Source organism: Rutidosis leptorrhynchoides, chromosome 1 (assembly GCF_046630445.1).
Source record: "Rutidosis leptorrhynchoides isolate AG116_Rl617_1_P2 chromosome 1, CSIRO_AGI_Rlap_v1, whole genome shotgun sequence".
Classification (NCBI taxonomy): Eukaryota; Viridiplantae; Streptophyta; class Magnoliopsida; order Asterales; family Asteraceae; genus Rutidosis; species Rutidosis leptorrhynchoides.
In genome coordinates this window covers 87147928-87171869 of record NC_092333.1, presented here as the reverse complement: position 1 = coordinate 87171869, position 23942 = coordinate 87147928, and the positions used below count along the sequence as shown (strand labels likewise).

The 23942-nt window shown below is 32.1% G+C and overlaps 2 protein-coding genes across 2 annotated transcripts; one reads left to right on the top strand and one right to left on the bottom strand.

Annotated features, from left to right (window-relative positions):
• The first annotated feature begins 10529 nt into the window (after positions 1-10529).
• On the top strand, positions 10530-16501 carry LOC139862593 (endoglucanase 6-like). The gene is made up of 9 exons (XM_071851212.1): positions 10530-10761; positions 10847-11059; positions 11303-11503; positions 13607-13696; positions 13837-14001; positions 14574-14858; positions 15141-15492; positions 15573-15641; positions 15733-16501. Exons 1-9 carry the CDS (start codon positions 10570-10572, stop codon positions 16020-16022), a joined length of 1857 nt encoding a protein of 618 aa, XP_071707313.1. The 5' UTR covers positions 10530-10569; the 3' UTR covers positions 16023-16501.
• Positions 16502-17622: 1121 nt separating this feature from the next.
• Positions 17623-23685, bottom strand: LOC139862603 (long chain acyl-CoA synthetase 4-like). Its single transcript, XM_071851220.1, has 19 exons — positions 23534-23685; positions 22973-23036; positions 22740-22829; positions 22281-22337; positions 22163-22211; positions 21928-22004; positions 21802-21841; positions 21638-21732; positions 21374-21541; positions 21181-21291; positions 21013-21100; positions 20814-20880; positions 20238-20313; positions 19753-19870; positions 19335-19580; positions 19131-19270; positions 18554-18736; positions 17949-18068; positions 17623-17661 (listed from the first exon to the last, which is right to left on the bottom strand). Exons 1-19 carry the CDS (start codon positions 23683-23685, stop codon positions 17623-17625), a joined length of 1980 nt encoding a protein of 659 aa, XP_071707321.1.
• Positions 23686-23942: the final 257 nt, after the last annotated feature.

Genomic DNA, 23942 nt, shown 5'->3' with positions numbered 1-23942 from the left:
ATATACAAATTAACAATAATTATAATAATAATTATATTAATAATAATAAATGATAATCTTTATATTATTTTCTTATTTTTAATAATAATAATAATTAATAATAATAATATTAATAATGAATAAATATTAATGTTAATATTAGTAATCATAATTTTATTACTAATTATAATATTGATAACAATAATACTAGTAATAATTGATAATCATATTAATCATAATAATAAAAATAAATGATAAATGATATTAATAATAGTTTTGATAGTAATAATATTAAATGAAAACACTAATAATGATAATTGTAAATGATATAAAATTATTAATGATAATATTGTTTAAAAAAAACAATATTAATAATAATACTGATACGTATTTATTTTTAAATAATTATTCGTGAATCGTCGGAATTTATCGATGTTAAATGAAATCATATAAAGTTTTTGTTTAAATCAACTCGGAAATTTCCGGGTTGTCACAGTATTCCCCTGTTAATAGAAATTTCGTCCCGAAATTTTAGTTGTTGCCATCGGTCGGCGTTGTTTGTAAACAGGTGAGGATATTTTTGTTTTATTTGGTCTTCACGTTCCCAGGTATGCTCGGCGCCTTGCGTGAATTCCAACGAATAGAATATTGTTTTGTTTCAAGCGTTTAAATCATACGATCCATAAATTTTACGAAGTGCATTTTATTATTAATGCGGAGGTTATCTAACAAGAGTGTCATTGATTAGGTTTCCTCAGAAGGAGATAATGACGCTATACAAGCATTTCAATACACATGAAATGTGTTATGAATAATAGTGAGCTTATTTAAATCTTGAGCGTTTATGCCACAATATTAGGGTAGACAAAATAGAAAGGAGTTCGTGAAAATCAAGGTCACGATATTTGATAGAGATAGTCATTGTTTACAACAGGAATATCTTAATGATGAACATGAGTTGAAAATTAGAGTTTTATCGACCTTAAATAATATGGATAAAACGATTCGATTATAGAAAGAGTATAAATGAAGCTATCGCAAAAGATTGAAATGAGAAAATTAAATGCTCGCCTTAACTTTTGACATAGTTAAAGTTGATTTCCGGAATTCAAGGGATTAAAGAAAATCCTCATAATCTGTATAAGATTTGATTCTCCGGTAATTACGGAAATTGAGATTTTCTTTGATTAAATGCGGTGAAATTGTCTCGATTGACATGTCTGGAATTTTGCTATAAATTAGCTTCTTCCGTTTCATTATCTTCACCACTTCTCAATTCATACCTTCTTCCTCAATTCATACTTCCAAAGATTTGTTAATATGCTCAATCCAGTTCTTGTTCTTGACCTTATATTGGTTATCGCCACAATCTTCCTTTTTTTCCAACTCCCACCAGAGGAGTCTGTTTACTTCTATTATGCTCTAGGATTTATTGTGTTTTTAGTTCTCCCGTGTCTTTATATTGCTATACGCATTGATATACACGGTTTGTAATTTCAGTGTTGTTATCGGGCTTTATATTTTCCCTTATATGTCGAAGCTTCATGCTTTTGTAAAGCAAGTAACGGTCCAGAATTCGTAGGTATGAAGTTTCAAATGAACCTAATGTTCTAAGCAGAAAGGAATGTAATATCATGATTTGATTTGTTACATTACCAGAATTACTGAGGATGGAACTATCAAGAATATATGTTCTTGATATGTTCAGAGTTTAAGTAGAATGTAAGAGTCGTATAACATGGCAAATGATTATAAAGTCTATGAATCATCATCTTCCATTAAAAACTTAGCATGACTTACTGTAATATAATCACGTTGGCCTGACGTCATTATATTATACTAACTCATGCTTCAATTCCCAACACTACTTCAAATCATTCATAATTTAAACTTGAATTTTACAGAATATAGAAACTAAAACAGTTTCCTTTATGATGTGATAAAGATATCGCAAGGAGACAATTAATTGCGGTCAAGAATCGTTATGAAGATATCTTCAGAAATATAGAGGATATTTATAACGAAAGATACAATGATATCTTAGGATTTCTGAGATCGAATGATAATGAGGAAAATTCTTCCGTAAAGATTTAGATTGCATAAAAAGATCTTCTGTGGTTTTCATCAGAAATCGAATCATCTAGATTCTTTGATTACAGGTTTAGTCCTTGTGATTTGTCCTTGGTCTCCTCCATGATTAGCTCAATCCGTTTTCCAATTCCAAATCTGAGCCCTTTCAATACGTCATTCTTTATCATCAAACTTTTGGCCATTTAGACCATCTATAGCTTTTGCTGCTTCGTCAGCATTATCAAGGTTTAACGAATTTGAATCATTGATTATCAATCCGAGATGGTTTTAAGAAATTTTATTTTTAGATGATTAAACGCTGATTGTAATTGTCAATGGATCTAATGGTTAACGAATAGGCGTTGTTGATTTCAAAAGTGTTGAATGATAATTTCGGTGGTTTGATATGATAAATCATCATAGAATATGAATGAATACAATTCATGAGAATCAGAATTGAAGAATGTACAATGTAACATATTAATTTGAGATATAAATATTTCTAGGGTATTACCTACCCGTTAAAATATTTTCACAATTAACAGTTTGTACAAAAGAGTTTTAATTACAGTCTTTATGAAAATATACATACATATATATTTTCCTTCAGATGTAATCATGGATTTAATATAATATTAAACTCATTTGATTTACGGTTGAAACGAGAATGAATAATCTCCAAAACCTTTAGAGATTTCATAATTGTCGCGAAATATTTCGCTAATGAAGTTATGAATCAATACATTCATCGTTACACTTGATTTATTATGAAATGGAGTTTATTGTGTTGAAGCAGTGATTAACAATTGTTAAGTCATTAACGAAGGGTGTACATCATAGCATATTAGTGATATGAATTAACCAAGTAGTACATACTAGTTGAGATTCACACTTAATTGCTTAGTACGACAAGATTTATTATTGTTCCAAATCATATATATATAAGGTATACATATATAATTTTTCACGAAGAATGAGTCAATACATCTTAACTCATTATTACTAATATTCCTTGGTATCTATGGGCGTATGATGTTGATGTTTGAGGTACTGAGTGTGATGTTGAGGCGTGAGATGCGGATGTTGTTGTTGATGAAGCTGATGTTGTTGGTGGTGATGTTGATGGTACTGTTGGTACTGGTGGTGATGCTGGTTATGCTGCTGGTGCTGCTGATGCTTGTAGAATTCGCACCATATTCTCCAGAGCCACCACTCGAGCGCGAAGCTCATTAGTTCTTCTACTATTTCGGGATGATTGGCGGTTGGAACAAGGGGGTGAATAAGATCTAGAATCTTCGATATTATATATTCGTGACGGGATACCCTGGAAAGAAGAGAGAAAATGGTGTTTCGGACTGGTTCGCCGGTAAGTGCTTCAGGTTCTTCGCCAAGAGGTGAATTCGGTTGGTGGAAGGGATCACATTCTTCTTGCCTCCATTGATTGAGTCGGCTACGAACCCATCCCCAATTCATCCAGAATAGATGATGGCTGATTGGTTCGTTTGTTCCGGTTACGCTACCGTTGGAGCTCGAGGAGTTCGAGAAATTCATATTATGTGTTTGGAATAGGGTTTGATATGAAATGGGTATTGAATACTGAATGATATATTCGTCTCCTTGAATACGTATTTATAGCAAAAAGATTTTTGTGATTTACGGAGGAAATTTAGGAAAAGTGGTAGACAAAGTTTACTGAGACATATATGATAAGATATAATAGGATATGATGTGTCTATACTTCAATAATGGCAGTATGACGTATCGAGATCATAAAATGATAAATATGTAATCTAATAATCTTTCGATTAAAGACTTTCAATTCGTATACTGTGATAACCCAATGACATTTTCCGGTTAGCAAACCGTTGCATAAAGGCATAAGGCATATAGGTACGTGATATAATAGGGAGTTATATACGTTTGAGTATGAATAGTAACAAATATATTCATGGATAATATTTCATGTAATACATATGTAATACACTAACCATGATAGATGACTTAGGAATGTCAAGAATTTCAGAAATCATAGTGTCGCATTTAGATGCGGTGGTGTAATTGGATAATACTTAGGGAAATTAGCAGAATTCTTAGATTGGCTTGGCATTCTAAGTTAAGTAAAGTTTCTAAAGTATAGTGTAGCATTTAACAGTTAAAGCCAACAATTAAAGGCACTATGGTCAAGGAAAGTTGTAGTCCTACATTGCTAAGGTACCTAATTGTATAAGGCACACATAAAATGCAATCCTGGTTCTCTACAACTAAACTGCTCTGATACCAATCTGTGACGTCCTCCAGATAGGGCCTGGGAGAATAACGTCACTAATTATATCAAATCCCAGTTGTATAAACGAGAACGACTCTATATGAGACGTTTTATTGAGTTTTGCAGCAGAAGATAAATAGGTTACATTGTATTTAGAATATTAAATATCTTTAATTGATATGATATGTAATGAAGACTCCAAGCATAGCAAGCAATCATCATCAAAGCAGCAGATATACAGCGGAAGCAATACTTAAGTACCTGAGAATAAACATGCTTAAAAAGGTCAACACGAGGTTGAGTGAGTTCATAGGTTTGTCATAAATAATGATTTCAGTAATAGTGTTAGACCACAAGATTTGTTTTCATAAGTAGATCACTCAGATACAGTCAAGTTGATCTCCCGCAAGATCAAAAAGTTATGCCAGTGCGTGATATTTAGACTAAACGTTGTTTGCCCCGTGACAAGTTGTTATGTCCTTGTCGTTTAATTTCATTATCAAGTAATACAAAGACTTAGTCAAATGTATCGGGGAAGTTACTCCCGATAGGCCTATCCCCAATAATTAAGAATGCCGCAGCAATTAAAAATATCACTGTAGGGACTTAGTCGGACATAGCCGGGTATAGCATAGTTTAATAATTGGTACTTGTGTCTAACGTATAAAACATTTATAAAAGTTGCGCATGTATTCTCAGCCCAAAAATATATATATAAAAAGGGAGCTATGAAAACTCACGATACGATACGATAGTTTGTAGTAATTATGCGTTTGATGGCACTGAACAAGTGTAGGGTTGTCCTCGAATTCACGAACCTATATTCGATTATATATGTTAAAACATATAATTGAAATCGAACAAATTTATATTATTAATGATATAGTTGTTATATTTAATAATTTATAGATTTCATTAACAACTTAACATATTTATTTTATATACCTTATATAAAAATATAGTTTTGTTATATATGTTAAATATATTTTTATATAACTAATATTTACTTGGTAAAATAATACTGATAAATGAAAAGTCGTATTATCTTTATAGTAATAATAATATCAGAAATTATAATAATAATGATACTAATTTGAGAATGATAATAAAAATAATAATAAGTAAAAAGTTGTAATGTCTTCGTAAAAGTAATAATAACAATAATTTTAATTGTAATAATCATTTTTAATAATAATAATAATAATAATAATAATAATAATAATAATAAAATAATAATAGTTTTTAGTAAAAATGATAGGTTTAATAATAATGATAATGAAAATAATAGTTTTGCTAATAATTATTTATAATTAATAATAATAACGATCTTTATTACTAATGATAGTTTTAGTATTAATACTACTTAATGATAATACTAGTAATGATAATAATTTTAGTAATAATGATAATAATAATAATATTCTTACTTGTAAATATAATTATGATAAATGACAACTAATGCTTTTTCAATAATAATTATAATTATAATACTTTGTAATTATTACTACTACTACTACTACTAATACTAATAATAATAATAATAATAATAATAATAATAATAATAATAATAATAATAATAATAATAATAATGATGATAATGAGAAAGAAAACTACCTTAGATAAAGCTTTTCTAAAAAAAATGCCCAAGACGGGACTCGAACCCGTGACCTCTCGCTACCCCGTTAACACCCTTAACCACTACACTGCTTCTGCTTTTTCTGATTTTATATGGTTTTATAACATATGTATATTTCGTTTCTGTTTCTTCTCCTTCTTCTCATAACCACTCGACAGGAAACAAATCGTGATCGAATAATAATAAGTTTAGATTTAAATTAAGATTTGAAACTTAATTATAAACATCCTTTAATGAATACTTTTGTTATAAAAAATAACAACAACAAAAAATTAAGCTGCTACTGCTATCGCGTAAAAAAAAATATGAACTCCATATTTGATTTTGATTTTTAGACTGTTTTAACTTATGATTTCTTCATGAAATATGTTTTAAATGACTCCTAGAAACTTTAGGAATCATCAATTTAACTGAAACATTAAAAACAAATTTGAATTTCTTGATTGAACAAACGTTTGACTTTTGAAATTTAAACTTTGACTCGAAAATTAGAATTCGATATTAGGAATTGGAACTTAAGATTTTGCAGAAAGTTTCACTAGGTAATTCCTAATAAAAATGCATTATTAGATTTTGAAAAGGGTTTCGAATTCGAGTTTTTGGAAATATGATCAAGAACAGAGGTTTTATTTATTTTTCTGTTTGGTTTTTCTTTGATTTGCAGTAATCTTACAACCAATATATAAATGATAATGATAGTGTTATTCGACTGTATAAAGCAGACTTGGAAATCGATTTTTAATATGCTGTTTATGGTTGTCGACTCAGATGGATCAAACAGAAAAATAAAAACAGATATAAAAGTAAAATACCTAATTTATCTTTTATAAAATATAAAGAAGATCGTGATCTGTTTCTTTAAAAAAATAAAATCAGTCGTTGTTAGTACCTAATTTAGGTATATACTTTTTTTATTTAATTAATATACAAATTAACAATAATTATAATAATAATTATATTAATAATAATAAATGATAATCTTTATATTATTTTCTTGTTTTTAATAATAATAATAATTAATAATAATAATATTAATAATGAATAAATATTAATGTTAATATTAGTAATCATAATTTTATTACTAATTATAATATTGATAACAATAATACTAGTAATAATTGATAATCATATTAATCATAATAATAAAAATAAATGATAAATGATATTAATAATAGTTTTGATAGTAATAATATTAAATGAAAACACTAATAATGATAATTGTAAATGATATAAAATTATTAATGATAATATTGTTTAAAAAAACAATATTAATAATAATACTGATACGTATTTATTTTCAAATAATTGTTCGTGAATCGTCGGAATTTATCGAAGTTAAATGAAATCATATAAAGTTTTTGTTTAAATCAACTCGGAAATTTCCGGGTTGTCACAATTTGTGAGTCAAACCTAGTGTTTATCATCTTCGTTGCGTCTACGTACTTTCCTGCAATATGAAATCACAATATTGATACGTAAGCATTCATATCTTATATTTTATATATTAATTGTGTATCCATGTCTAGTGCTAGAGTATATATGTTTAGGCATGCCAGTATGCTAAATTTCGTCGTTAAACAGTTTATAACGAATCACGAATTAAATACATATATTACTAGTAAAAGGTATATGATATACATGTTTTTGGAAAGCTGACGAAAAATCAATAACTTTCCATTTAGATATCGAATAAGTTCAATGGACGGATTAAAAGATATGATCAACTGAATTATGATTGACGTTAATTGAAATTGCTTTTGAATCTGCAATTAAGATTTAAACAACTTATTTACAAGATTGATAAAATGGATTTTTAAATAATACCAGCCGAGTAAATGAATCCTTATATAAGGTACGTCTCGTTTGTTGAACTATTGTCAAAATTGACTTTTTGAAACAACATTGGATAACTTTTGTATGTCGATATCGAGCATTAGGATTGTGATACACTATGACCTGACCTAGCTTGATAGACATTTATTGACCAACATATGTTCTCTAGGTTGAGATCTACGATTATTTGATATTCCGAGTTTCGGTCACATTACGATGAACAACTTTATGTGCTGCTAAGGTGAGTTTCATTTGCTCCCTTTTTAATTGCTTTTGCAATCTATATTTTTGGGCTGAGAATACATGCACTTTATTTTAAACGCAATGGACACAAGTACATACTAAATTCTACACCGAGTTTGAACCAAAAATCCCTTAGCTTTGGTAACTAGTAACTGCCGGTTATAAGAACTGGTGGGCGCGAGTAGTTATATATGGATCCATAGGGCTTGATATCCCCGTCCGAGCTAGAGCGCTAGCCTTTTAATGGACGTATGCTATTTGAGAAGCGTACACGTTGGTTTGCGTGTATTATTAAGATGATTATACAAAGGGTATAAAATATATATACGTTAAGTTTAGTTACCAGGGTGCTCAATTTCGTAGAATATTTTGATTAACGTTTCTGAATGAAACAACTGAAAACTTGTGATTCACCTTTATATACAGATTATGCACAACATTAAAACTATGAACTCACCAACCTTTGTGTTGACACTTTTAAGCATGTTTATTCTCAGGTTTCTAGAAGTCTTCCGCTGTTTGCTTATATGTGATACAAGCTATGTGCATGGAGTCATACATGCTTTATTCAAGAAAACTTTGCATTCACAAAATCATCACTGTGTATCTTATTTTGACTTCATTGTCAACGGATGTATTATGGTAAACTATTATTTATGGTGATTGTCTATATGTGGAAATCATCAAACGTTGAAAACCTTAGAAATTGATATTCATTTATTGTGTACCTTTTGAAAAGAATGCAATGTTTACAAAACGTATCATATAGAGGTCAAATACCTCGCAATGAAATCAATGAATGACGTGTTCGTCCAGATGAATTTGGACGGGTCTTCACACCAATTGACGCTGAAAAACTGGACACGTTTTGATAAACGCTTTTCGGTACATGGTTAAATGTCCGGTCTACAGACAACGACCAGGCCTACGTAAATCTTATGCTTTAGAAGAAAAAGAGACGGTCATCTAGGGTCCAAATCCAAGATGAACATGACGATTTTTGGTTTGGGTTGTCCCGTTCGTTGATCGTGAAATTCGATTGATGATTACGTTCCTACCGAGGTTAGGCGGACAATGCCTCCAATTAGACAACAGTGTTCCGAGGAAGATGTTGATGAAGCCAGGTTAACCTTCTGAACTATCCAGACCCATTTTGAGTTCACATCCAGGTTTGCTATTATTCTGGCCGTAGAGAGGAGAATTACGGGTAAGCAGCCACATTACAGGATTGATAACACGTTTCTACATTTCATAGAGAATTTTAATGGTATTGCAAAATATCCACAGGGTTCTCGTATCTAGGATTATACGTACAAAGAGTTCGAAGACCATTTTAAAAAAAGTGCGCTCAGACCGGGGGTTAAGTATATATAGGTGTGATGCATCTTGGTCCCCAAGTCAAATAACCTCTAACAAAATGCATCAAACACTTTCCATAAATAGATTGGCGTATATTTACGCCACCTTGTCCATTAGCGTAAAAATATGGCACCAACTCATCTGTTTGAGATTGTAAAATACATAGCCGTATTTTTACAGCATGAGTGGCGTATTTTTACGCCCATGTTCATGTATGAAAGTTGTAGATCTCTGAAATATGGACGCCTTGCAATTTGAATCATCTCAAACGAAGGTCGTATAAGTGAGTTATGACCATAATGGTGACACGTTGTAGGAGTCGTATTTTCAGCAGCTTTTAGCTCATTTCAGCGCATCTTCATTCAACAATTTCAGCGCATCTTCATTCAACAATTACAATATACGGAAAATTACAAAAACACTTGAGTGAGTATCGAATTCTTGATACAAATAGAACTATGTTTGCCTTAAAAAGGGAGAAGATTGACAATGATTAAGTTTACATTAGTAAAATGAGCATTATTATTGTCTGATATTTAATTAATGGTTAAAGTCAAAAATATGCTACAAACTTACACAAATGTACCGATGTCGCCCACAAACTCATTTTCGTTCTACTGTCGCCTACAAACTTTCAAAAAATGTGCTAATATCAACATTTTATAGTTTTGACCTGTTACATACTAATTTTGATCTGACAATTTTTTTGTTTTTTTTTTAAGAATTAAGATTCAATCCACGAACGACACGTGTTGATTTCAACCAGTTTAGCTGGTAACAAGTCATTTTTGTTTACATTGGTACACTTTTTGAAAATTTTTGTTTACATCGGTACACTTTTTGAAAGTTTGTAGGCGACAGTAGGATGAAAATGGGTTTGTGGGCGACATCGTTACATTTGTGTAAGTTTGTAGCCTATTTTTGACTTTAATCCTTTAATTAATTCTGTTAAAAATCAACCTAATACGAGTAAAAGATAAATGTGTTCATATAAGACCACCTCTCTAGCTTCCACTCTCCTCCATATATACTCCCCCTTTTCCTCATCTTTCTTTACCAACTTCCCCCTGTTTATCTCTCTTTCCTCTGAGCCGATTTTTCTATTTTTGTTGAATTTGTTATTCAACAAAACCCCATTTCACTCCTTACATAAAAAATAAAAAGTCTTGCTATAGCAAAAAACATGACAATGGGAGCCATTTTGTTAATGCTTATTGCAATTGTACCCTTAGCATTTGCAGGTAGACATGATTATGGTCAAGCACTCTCTAAAAGCATTCTCTTTTTTGAAGCTCAAAGATCTGGTTATCTCCCTCATAATCAAAGAGTTAATTGGAGAGGCAATTCTGGTCTCCTTGATGGCAAAGCTAGTGGGGTAAACTTTCTACTTTTAATATAATTAAATTCAATCAAAATTTGATTTGTGCAAGACAATAAATAATTGGATAATTTATTTGTAGGTGGATCTTGTTGGAGGATACTATGATGCAGGGGACAATGTGAAGTTTGGGCTTCCAATGGCGTTCACTGTTACAATGATGTCATGGAGCATTCTAGAATACGGTTCGCAAATGGCGTCCAGTGGCGAACTTGGTCACGCCATGGATGCGGTTAGATGGGGCACTGATTACCTCATTAAAGCTCACCCTCAACCTCATGTTTTATATGGAGAAGTAATATATTCTTACTACATCTATTTCTTATAGTTAGTAACATAATAATGATAACTTTTAATGTTGTTGTTAACGTGTAGATAACTATTGATATTAAGTTTTTGATGTTGTTGTTAACGTGCATTAATATGTTATAAATATCGATTAATATTGACTTTTTGATGATAATTAGTCTAATGTACGGTATATTCATGTCAATTATCTAATGATTGTTGTAACAAATGTGATTGTGTATGTATTTAGGTAGGAGATGGTAACACGGATCATTATTGTTGGCAAAGGCCGGAAGATATGACTACTTCAAGGAGTGCATATAGAATTGACGAAAATAACCCTGGATCAGATTTGGCTGGTGAGACTGCGGCCGCTATGGCCGCAGCTTCAGCAGTTTTTCATCGGTCGGACCCTGCTTATGCAAGAGAGCTATTAACTCATGCTCATCAGGTCAGTTGGGGCTATACTTACTATGGTCATTGTCTTGTTGTCACGCTATTTATTCTTGTTTGCACTTTTTAGTTGAAACGGTACAAGTAATAAATGCATAAGGTGCAACCACATGTTGCGTTTGCATTTTATTGTCAGAAAACCAAATACGCCTTAGTCTGTGTGGTTTTACTAGAGTGGGTATATTATACGTAACTTATTCAAATTCAATACACAATAATTTGTTTAGTAAATCATTAATGCTGTATATGATTGTATAATTATAATCCTCATTTTGCACCTATGAGTTGTATTTTAATTAATATCTTGTTTATACATTTATACTATAATTACCACATTTTTATTAATTATCAAAATAATATAGCAATTTTTCTAACATTACCCTTTAATATAAACTCTATACGTATACATTTTCACAAAACCACATTACTCTTTTAAATATGTGTATTATTAATGTATAACTGTCGAGATAAATTACTAAACATCATTTGTGTTGTTTGTTTTTGGTTCGTAGACCTTATTATGTCTTATGTTTGCGTTTACAGACCTTTTTTGTGCAGACTATATATTTTTTGAATAGATAAGATAAAATGTCTTATTCTGTATGCAATCTGGCAGACTTAGATATGTAGTTATAAGTACTGAAAACATGATTAAGTTATTTTGTAGACGTAAAAAAACAGACTTTTATACATCTTTATATATATGGTCTGCAAATTTTCAAAAAAAATCATCTTAAAAATCATATAAATAAATCTCTGTAAACTAAAATTCTAGTGCAAGTTAGCAAAGTGTATAAGCGTAGGTTAGTGAGACGGTTGAAATAAATGGTGACAGTTAAGGTTTTATGAGTCTAGTGTCAGTTTGGTTGTTGACGGTGTCTGGTTGCATTTACACTGCTTATCATGGTTAAGTGTTTACTGTTAATTTGTTGTTCCTTGGATACTCTGTGAATTGTACATCAACGTACAATTCTTAATGCATAGTTTAGATATTAGAATGTCTTTTTGCTCACGTTACAAATTGGTAGTAAAATGCATTATGATGGTTCACATGGGATGTGTCCGTTTATGTGCTAATGTACAACTACTTCGCATGATTTCTGCAACTTTGTAGTTTTCTTGTATATACTATATTCCAAAACAATTTTTTATTATAAACATAGTGACAAATTTTATGTAATTTCATTTGTAATATTTTTAACTAACTCGTGGTTGGGACCTCAAACTTTTCAAATCAAAATGTATATAATATATGAATATATGATTTATATATATACTTTAATCATGACAATGTATATTGGATTATTACCGTTGAAAATGTTACAATATTCATTTACAACTTGAGACATGCAGTAATGTATTTGATTTCAAAATCTGACTACAATATTTGTGTCAGGTTATATATGCACTTAAAATTTAAATAGTAGCATGCAATATGATATATGATATAATATATTATGTATAAGTAAATAACTCTTTCAATTTATATTGGTGGTCTCTTTTAATTTATTAGTAGTTCTTATTCTTATGCTACAACATTTAACAATTATATTTGATGCTCACCGTATTCTTTTTTCTTTCTTTTTTCTTTTTGTGTAACTAAAAAGTTGTTATTTACTAGATACATATATATGAGTATAACCTATATAGATATAGATATATTTTTCGGTCCGAAATGCATAAGAAAAATTGTCCAGTTTAGGTGACTTAAAAAAGACGAGCAAAAATTTGATAATGTGCACAAGCATTTTACAATTTGCCTTATACTAAAAATTATCCTTATTTTTTTATCAATAAAAGATATACTGTATCACTTAATAATTGCATATTTTTTGACACATCTAAAGCAACGCATCATATTTTTTTCGTCTTCTTAATTTTGAATTTGAAAAGTGTAAGTGATGAGTTGACATGGAACATGAGTCTAGTTACCGTCTATCACGGATGATGTGGGCGCACACATGCGACACCATTATTCGCTGTCGGTGTGTTGTAACGTACACACATCTAATGCACACTCCACACTACCCATTTAACTTTTTGTAAATTCCCTAAATTACCCTTAGCCCTGTTACTTATTTAATCATTTTTCCTTTTTCAGCTTTTTGACTTTGCCGACAAATACAGGGGCAAATATGACAGTAGTATTTCTGTGGCCCAGAAATACTATAGATCAGTCAGTGGATACGCCGTACGTGATTACAACTTTTATTTATTATAACCTTGTTAGTATAATTTTATTTTAATATTTTATATTTAAAGTTTTTTTAAATGAAATTTAACTTTTTAGTTCTTAGTTTATCGGAGTACTAACTTCTTAACAATGTACAGGATGAAATACTATGGGCAGCTGCTTGGTTATACAAGGCAACAAACGAGCAGTATTACTTGAATTACTTAGGAGAAAATGGTGATAACTTAGGTGGGACCGGATGGGCTATGACCGAGTTCGGTTGGGACGTTAAGTACGCCGGTGTTCAGACCCTTGTGGCCATGGTAAATAGATACTTTAATGAGTCATAAACTTGCACAAGTTTAAACTGCTCGAGTTACTAAAGAAAAAAAAAAGTAAAATTTAAATAAATATAGATTCTTGAATTTCTCACAAATCCAAATCAATTTGGGCAGTTTGGGTTGGCCTACCTTTTTCCCCCTCGAAATTTAAGAGTGAGTAATATCTAAACTGCTAGGGGTGAGCATGGAGTCAAAAGAACCATTTATTTTCTATTTTCCAATTTTAGTGAAATGATTTGAATTATTGACAACAATGCTAAGTTATACGGAGTATGTGATTTTTTATGTAACTCAAACACACACCCATATCACTAATATCCACAAGTGTTTACAATTATAAATAGTCCACTGGGCCGGCCGTTAGGTCCAAAGTTGTATGCCACAACTATTGTGCCACAGGACTTGAACCCAAAAGGTACCTTCTTTACCGGTGGGCCAATACTAAACATATGAACCATCAACAATAAAACATACGGAGTAACATAAATTGAATAATAAAATGACAAAATATGCATTCCACAATTATTTCATGATGTGATCTATGTTGTATGCAGTTTCTGATGGGAGGTAAGGGCGGTAGCCACTCGCCGGTGTTTGGAAAATACCAAGAAAAGGCGGAGATGTTCATGTGTTCGTGCATGGGTAAAAGTAATCACAATGTTCAAAGGACTCCCGGAGGTCTCATTTTCAGGCAAAGATGGAACAACTTACAGTTTGTCACAAGTGCATCTTTCCTTCTCACTGTCTACTCGGACCATTTGACCGCTGCCCGCAAAGATTTGCAATGCGCTTCTGGCAGTGTTGCCCCCTCAGAACTTTTTGAATTCGCCAAATCTCAGGTAAATAAACAAAGAATATTATAATTTGAAAACATGTGATTAATGAATGGATTCTGCTAACGACAGCCCTTAGAGTTGTTGTTAACGTGTAAAAAATGGTTATACAATCCAATAACCGCCACCATAAAGTAAGTGTGTAACCACCATGTACAATCATTTTATGCATGTTAACGACAGCCCTAAGGGCTGTCTTTGCAAACTTCTTAATAAATAGATGTGTCCCTATTTAAGAGTTTTATACAATATGTGACAGTTTTTTTGTTGTGGATAATTTTATTTAAGGTGGACTATATTCTTGGAGATAACCCAAGAGCAACAAGCTACATGGTTGGATATGGAAACCGCTTCCCGGAGCACACTCACCATCGTGGTTCGTCCATTGTATCTGTTAAGGTTGACCCATCGTTTGTTACCTGCAGAGGTGGTTATGCTACATGGTTTAGCCGAAAAGCAAGTGATCCAAACCTCTTGACTGGTGCCATTGTTGGTGGTCCTGATGCCTATGACAATTTTGCTGACGAAAGGGACAATTATGAGCAAACTGAGCCTGCAACTTACAACAATGCACCACTTCTTGGTGTCTTGGCTAGGCTCAGTGGTGGTGGTCATAGTAACCATAACCAACTCCTTCCAGGTAAATTTCATCACATTTTTTAAACCTCATGAATTTTTATATTCGCCCATCTTTATAGCAACTTTGATAATTTTTTGCAGTTGAAGTCCCTCTTCATAAACCTATTAATGTTCAACCAAAGCCTACACCAAAAGCATATCCATCTTCAGGTACAAATTCCACCATTTCTTACATAAGTTGGCTTACAGTATTGACTTATGAACTAAATCTAACTAAAAAGTTCAAAATTTCTTTTTGTAGCTCCAATTGAAATCAATCAAAAGACAACAAATTCATGGGAATTAAATGGAAGAACATACTACAGATATTCAGTTGTAGTGAGTAACAATTCAGGCAAGACTATCAAGAACTTTAACCTAAACGTTTCCAAGCTCTACGGCCCACTTTGGGGTCTCACCAAGACCGCTGGTGGTTCATACGGGTTACCAAGATGGGCTAGCTCATTACCAGCTGGTAAAAGCATAGAGTTTGTGTACATCCATAGTGCTTCTTTTGCAGACGTCTCAATTTCTAGCTACACATTGGCCTAAAATCAAGATTAATTTATAAAAATAGACTGATAGATACATTGAAACAAGCTACAGTGTTATGGGGTTTGTGAAAATTGTGAATGCACACAAAAATGCTAAAGTTACTCAAGGGAAGTCATTGACTTTCGATTTTCAGTTTGATCGAATATGGTGTGAAGAGTAGAGGAAGAAAAGAGTGAAAGCGAGTTATTATAGCAAGGGCTCATCCTCCTTCACCTCCTCCTTCATTAGGTTTTTTTCTTTCTAAATATGGAAATTGAGTGGCAGTATGGAATTGAGTGAGTATTACAAGAACATGATACCTCTCAACAGGGTAAAAAGAGAGATCTAAGTTATATTTTTATGTTTTGTTAATTGTTTGTGTTGTGTTCTGTTTTACTTCAAAACAGCTTTGAAGTTGTGTCTGTTTTTTTGTCCTATCACATATGCTGTTGTAAATTTGGTAATATCTCTTTACTTTTGCAATATGAATTTAGATTTCACAATCACCTTTTTTTTAACTAGTTTTTCTTGTTTCTTATATGCAGACTATTTGGTTGCTGGACAGAACATGTTTCTTATTATTAATTAAATTTAGTACAGTAACTTCAAATCATACAAGCTTTTTTCTAGTATTCGCAAGTTAGGTGGAATTTCACATGGCTAATCAGTAATATACAAACTCAAGCTTCATATAATCTGTCAAAATTATTCGTTAAAATCTTGTACATACAAACTCTTAATGCGCAATTTTAGTAAATCTATTTTATTATAATTAGTAACACATAAAGTACAAGGACTATTTATCTCACTCTAAAATAGTTAGTGGACCTAACGTGAAAATCAGTCGCACTTCCATTTCGTCTCTAGCATGTAAAAATAAGGGGAGCTGATACTCAAATATTCAGTTTTGTAACATACACACCTTTTATCATAAAACTTACAATTATACCCCAACGGCTCTATTATTTGAGTCAGCATCAAATGTCGAATTATTGGTGACTTGACTGTCAATTAAATTCCAGTCAGGATTTAAAACCCGTGGAAATTTATTTCTACCATTTTCACGACGCCATGGAAATGGTAAAATCAAATTTACATGTATTTTAAATCCTGTCTGAAATTTAATTTTTGCTCTAAAAGTCAGTCAAGTCGCATATAAATCGACGGTTGTTGTCAACTCAAAAACTAGAGCCGTAAATATATCCGCATTAAAGATGTACAATGTTTGACAGATACATTATTTAAATTTCTTATTCACTTGACAATTAAGTTATGAAGCCAAATGAATATATTTATCGCCTCTCCGAATAATATATCTAAGACTCTCATGATCGATTTTATTTGTTAATCAATATTCTTGTTTGCTGCAGAAGCGACGAACATCAATTATATAACTTTCATTATTCGGGTAGATAGAGAAACCTATTCAATTATTCTAAACCAACACTTCAGTCTTCCATTTTTACAAGTACCTAACAAATGATAATCCTATAGATACCAGAAAACAAGATTTATAGTAGGTTCATGAGTTGTAGAAACAAATAGTCAGACAAATAAGGAATAGCAAATACAAGAAAATGGACACATGTAATAATTCAAATAAAAGAAACCTTCATCATCACTGCTTCAAACTCTTGTACATATCATCAATTGTACTCTGCAAAAAAACAAATACATGTTTTATCAACCATTTAGCAACAGTAATGCAATAACCACTTGTATAGCATATAACAGAAGTCATATCAAGTTCTAAGCATGCATAAAATATATATGCCTTTTTTGAGGTGGTTTTGTTTTATATCAAGTATTTGATCAAAAATAAATTATGAGCGAAGATAGGCCGACTTTTCCTCTTACTTATCCTCCTAACAGGAAGACGTGACACATAATAACGAGAATTTTACAACCATAATTTGACACAACAAGAAATTTCGTTTTACGTACCTGATAATATTTCAGCATTTGGGGTCTCTTCTTCTTCAATGTTGGGGTCAAAAGGTCACGATTAATGTCAAAAGGTACAGGGTCAATGTGAACTGCTTTGATGAACTCAAAGCCTTTTAGCTACAAAAAGTTGCAAGTAGTTAGTGAAAGCTAGCTTAAAATTTATTTAAAGTGGGGCTATATGATCTACATTTCAGCTGCAGTGTGTTCTAAAAAAAATAGAGGTATGCATCTCTACCCAGTTATACTGGGTCAAACGGGTTAAAAGTTGCCCAAAGTCCACTGTTAATGCATACAACCTCCTAAATTGGTTCTAATCTATATGTTAAGTTCTCTCTATCCTATCCTAAAACAATTTAAAACAGTAATGTTAATGAATTTTTCCTTACAATGGACAAAGAAGTGATTGGATATATATTATAAAAACTGTATTCAACCAAACCAGGACTGTTTGAAAATATATTATGAAAACTGTATTCATCATGTGCCCCTTTTGACCCATAATCTACCCAGCCAGCTTTCAAGCAATAGAAAACGATTATTCATGTGTGCCATCGTGATTATACTGGAAGTACTTAAAAATAAAAATAAAAATGAACGCTAACCTTTTTCTCTTTCCCGATTCGATTTAGCTCTGCTAATATGTACTCCTTAGCCTTGCTGTTTTGGCATAAGGAATCAAAATCCCCGGATACATCATTTGCACGGCCCCAAGTTTCAATGGCGTGCTTATTAGGATTTACAACAGCAACAACGCATGACTCAAAGCTATTCCCATATACCCATATCTAAAAGTCAAAGAAGAAACATTACTAAACTTTATATAATCACCAAAAAATAGAGTAACATGGGCTAATACTATTAGGTGTGCAAGGTTCGGGAAAAAATTGAAAAAACCGAACAGAAAATGAGGAACCAAGCGTATTCCGAACCGAGCTATTTCGGTCGGATCATCGGTCTACATTTTGACAGATTTTCGGTCTTCGGCCCGGACCGAGCCAAAAATATATGGTCCGGTCTTCAGTCCGAACTTTTACTATAAATTGAGACTGGGAACAGGATCGAAACAAATTAGTATGGTCCGGTTCTGGACCATGCACACCCCTAGCTAAAAACATTATAGGCATCTACATGTTGTTTTTCATGGAAGAGACGATATTGTTTTAATGAATTAAGACGTACTTCGTCAATAGCAGGAACAAGTCCATAAACATTTTCCAAGTTTTCAACTGCTACATATTCTCCTTGTGCAAGCTTAAATATGTTTTTCTTGCGATCGATTACTTTCATGCTTCCATCTGCTTGCCACTCGCCAATATCACCTGAAACATAAAAAGATGAAATAGATGTTCTTTTGTGTTACTAAGCCCAGTTTAATAGGAAGACCTGTATGAAACCAGCCATCAATCAAGACCTCTTTTGTAAGGTCTTCACGCTTATAGTATCCAGAAAATAAAGTATCCCCTCGTATGCATATTTCTCCCTGCGGTGTACTCGAAAGAGCATCGTAATTCATTTCCGGAACAGACTCTAAACGGGCATCCAAATTTGGCACTGGTGGGCCCACTGTACCCACCATGCTCATCTCATTTGGCAGTGACACAAATGATCCAGCACAGGTTTCGGTCAGGCCTACAACATGTTTTACAAGAATTAACATTTTGCGGATCAGCCGACCACATTATAGTTTAAATTAAAGACTTAAGTGCTTAGCAATACTGTTTTACGATCATAACTACTGTATTAAGATTGAGATTTAAGATATCTATATAAAAGTTAAATAAAAATAAATGGACGATTGTACCGTATCCTTGGAGGACGTGGCAGCAAGCGACCACTTTGAGAAAACTTTCTACATGTGGAGAAAGTGGAGCTGCTCCGGATAAGATAATACGTACTCTTCCACCTAACATCTGCTTCACCTGCAATAATCAAACAACAAACTGAGAGTCATGCCACGTCAGCATTATAGGTGGCAAGATGGGCGGGTTGGGCCAGTTATTAAACAGGTCAAAACTGTTTTACTTCAATTTGGAGGACTATGGTAGGGGAACAAACATGTCGGGTAGAGTTATTAAAAACATTATAACACGACTGCACCAAGCATATCACGAATCAACTGATTCATTAGTAAATGGGTAGAAATTTCCACCTCTAGGTATTAGCTAACATATCAAAGACATAAAAGAGGACATGTGAGATCTCCTTGAAAATTATATCTAACCGTTATAATAATATAATACAGAGTATAAGATAAAATAAAATAAAAAAGATAAACTGATATCCAACCTTAGTGAAAACAAGTTTGTCACTTAGCACAGATGCCTCTTCATGTTTACTTCCACCCTTCATATTACGCAACTTACTGCATATATTTCCACAACCAAATACAAATCAATCATAAAGAACGAAAATTCCAGCGTATGGTGCAATAATGCGGTTGATGAAAGTAATGTTTGAAGTATAACAGAATTGTAAAATAGTTAAAAAATAAATAAATTAAGGTGCATGATGACTATATAAAAAGATAACAGCTTCATTACAAGTTAGAAGCTACTCGTGTTATACTTCTATGCGCCATGTTACAAAACAAAAATAGATAACCAAATGTTCAACAGCAATAAAAAAGGTAAAAGGTAGAAGGTTTTCCCTGTTCGGGCTACCAGGGAGGCCGAGTAATGTGACCCATACTCTAGTGTACGCAGCCCATCAGGATTACTCCCAGGCTGTTTCCAACCCATCCCTGACCGCCACTAAATATTAGGCCCCAACCACTGGGCTATCTAGTGATGGTTAACCAAATGTTCAACAGCATTTTATTAAAAAAAATAAAAAAGAAATAAACCTTGTAATTGGAACACTTACTATGAATAGGCTATGTTAAACAATTTACTTCTGAGAAAACTCCCTGTATTAATCTTCTGCTGCAAACCTGATCAAATGAATACGTTTAATCAGAGGAACACATTAGCAGTTTGTACTTCACGTAGATGATAAACGATTAATATTTAATATATGAAATAAAATAATGTTAGCATTGAAACATATACACACACATATATACCTGAATAAATTCTATCTAAGACCCGAGGCACAGCACAAAAAATGGTAGGCTTTAGTTCGCCAATGTCTTCAGTCAATAACTTGATATCCTGCATATATTATTTGTCAGCTAATAACGTCGTAACATTTTAATCGAAAAACTTATAAACAAGAAAAATGTGATGTTTACCCCTCGCCAAAATCCTATTGAGCCACCATGATGTATAAAACATTCTTCAATCACACGACCAAATATATGTGCCAGCGGTAAAAATGAGAGAAACACATCTTTTTCCGTTAACTGTAACATAGCAACGTTAAATATTTAACCGTGTCCCCGTTAAAACATGAACTGAATCAACTAAAAGGACGCGAAAACTAACCGACTCGTTAGCAGAGTCTAATAGGCGGCGAACACCAGCTATAAGTGTGACAATGCTGTTATTAGATATAAGAACGCCCTTAGGATCACCTGTGGTCCCACTTGTGTACATGATAGTACAGATGTCGGTTTTCTTCTTCACTGGCAGATCAAATTGTTTGTCGTTGCTCTGAAGTTGATCGAAAGATACGGATTGTGAAAGTCAAAAGAGTCAAATGGAACATATCAAGAAGGTCAAAGATGACTTGACTAGGATGAAGCTTACCAATAGCAAAAAGTCGTCCCATGCGTATATAGCCGATCCAAAGCTCTTAACTTGTTCCTTTTGTTCAGGTGTAACTTGTCCAAAGCTAACAATTGCTACATAAAGTTTGGTTTTAAGTAAATGTGGTGATTATTTAATGAATATATAGTGATAAAGTAACTTACTTTTTAGATATTCTCCAGCTTTAGGAAATGTTTTTAGCAACTGAACACCAGAAACAAATCATTTATATAAATTCTAATGAATGAAAAATATAATAAAAAGATAGATAAATAAAAAGTACTAATTACCTCAGGGATCTTTTTCACTTCTACAAAAGCAATTGAAACCTCAGTATGGCCTATAATAAACTCTACTGCACCGGCACCTATAAAAAACAAATTATAATCAGTATAACACATATATGTAATAAACTCTACATAATGTATAGATAATAAAACCAAATATACAGCTAGAACTATTTTGAGATTAATTGTCCACAAGAATTAAGAAGAACCAATAAGCTTAAAACGACCAAGTACTTACCTAAGGTATCATACAATGGTATGCAGTACAAGCCATGGGCATTACATGCCTGCATCAAAATATATTAGTATTAGAAACTATTTGAAATATAAGAATCAAAAGTAATTATAGTTTATACCTCCATGCTCATTATCCATTCTGCGCAGTTGATACCATATATACCGCACTTTCCTCCCTAAAATCATCAGTAAAAGTTTGTTAATAATCATATTTAGCTAAGTAAATACAAAAAAAAAAAAAAAAAAAAAAAAAAAAATGACTAATTGTAATAAAAGGTAATCAACTTTGGACTAATTTCTGTTTTATGCAATCATCTTTTTGTGAGCAGAATATAAGGCACACATCAGAAGAAAAAAAACGTTACAACATCGTCAAAAAGTTGTTTGACACATCAGCTGCCACATCATCATTTTGAGCGCTATCGGTTCAGATTACTAAATAAAAAAAATTTGAAGGTTGGTTATCCTTAATGAAAATTGTGAAACTGCTATGTTTTTTTGCTGGCCGAATAAATATAAAATATAGTAAATAGGAAGAAAAAATTTCGGGGCATAATTTTAACATGAAGATCACTTACGGGCTCAACTCCACAAGCACGGATCGCATTCCCCAACTGTATGACTTTGTGGTATACTTCTTTATAAGTCATCCACACATACTTACCATGCTGCAACAAATAGAAATACATGTAAACAATAACATAAACATTAAACATACAATAGTAAAACAAAACACATAAACATATTTTCCAAACAAAGATAAAGCATATTAATTATCAAGCATATTGCATAGCAAGCATCATTATAATACCTTTCCGTCAACAAACTCACGAGTTCCAAGCATGTTGTTATCAGGATACTTCTCTGCTGATAAGCTGTAATTGCATGAACACGCATTTTAAAACACATACACAACATCATTATTTAATTAAGACATACAAAACAACAACCGCTGGTTTAGGATTGTAGTTATGCCGCTTGTTTGGCTAGGTTTAGATTTCCTTTTTTAACGATTGTACTTGTCGATCTTCGGATCCATATAAATGTTATTACGTTTTTTCGCAAAAAAAAAAAAAAAAAAAAAATGGCCCAAATTCATTAAAAAAGTGACTCAAACCATTGTACATTATATTCAAACATTTTGGAGCATATGATGACAACAGCTAGGTACGTAATATGATCCAAAATCGATCACTCAGATATACGAATATAAAACGACGATCATAAATACACTATCACATTGATCTGTTGAATACAAACGAAACGATAACTACTTATAACAGATAAATTTTTTGACAAATAAAGTACAAAATAATTAAAAAAAAAAAAAAAGTTAACACAAAAACAATTAAATGTAGAAGAAAAGGGTTACCGAAAAATGTCCCAGCATGAATCTAAACCATCAATGGGTGATGGAAAACCGTCTTTCGCAAAGACGCTACGATAAACGGGTCCCATTGAAGGTCGTCCATCTTTGGCTTCGATGGCCGGTTCAACTTCTACTATAAAATTCTTTTGATCCATTTATATTTATATTATTAATTCAGATTTTAATTAAAAGATATAGATATACATGTACATGTACGATGATTAGTGGTGGCGGATAAAGTTAATGCAGGGTGGTTGTAGGCGGCGCCTGGTGGTGATGGAGAAGGAGAAATTTTCTCATCATATTTAACTTTTTCCTCCGATAAAGTTTGATTATGTAACAAATTCATGACACTTGTTAAAATTTCCGATAATTTTTTTACGTAAATCAGTTCCTCGAAAACTAAATTTAT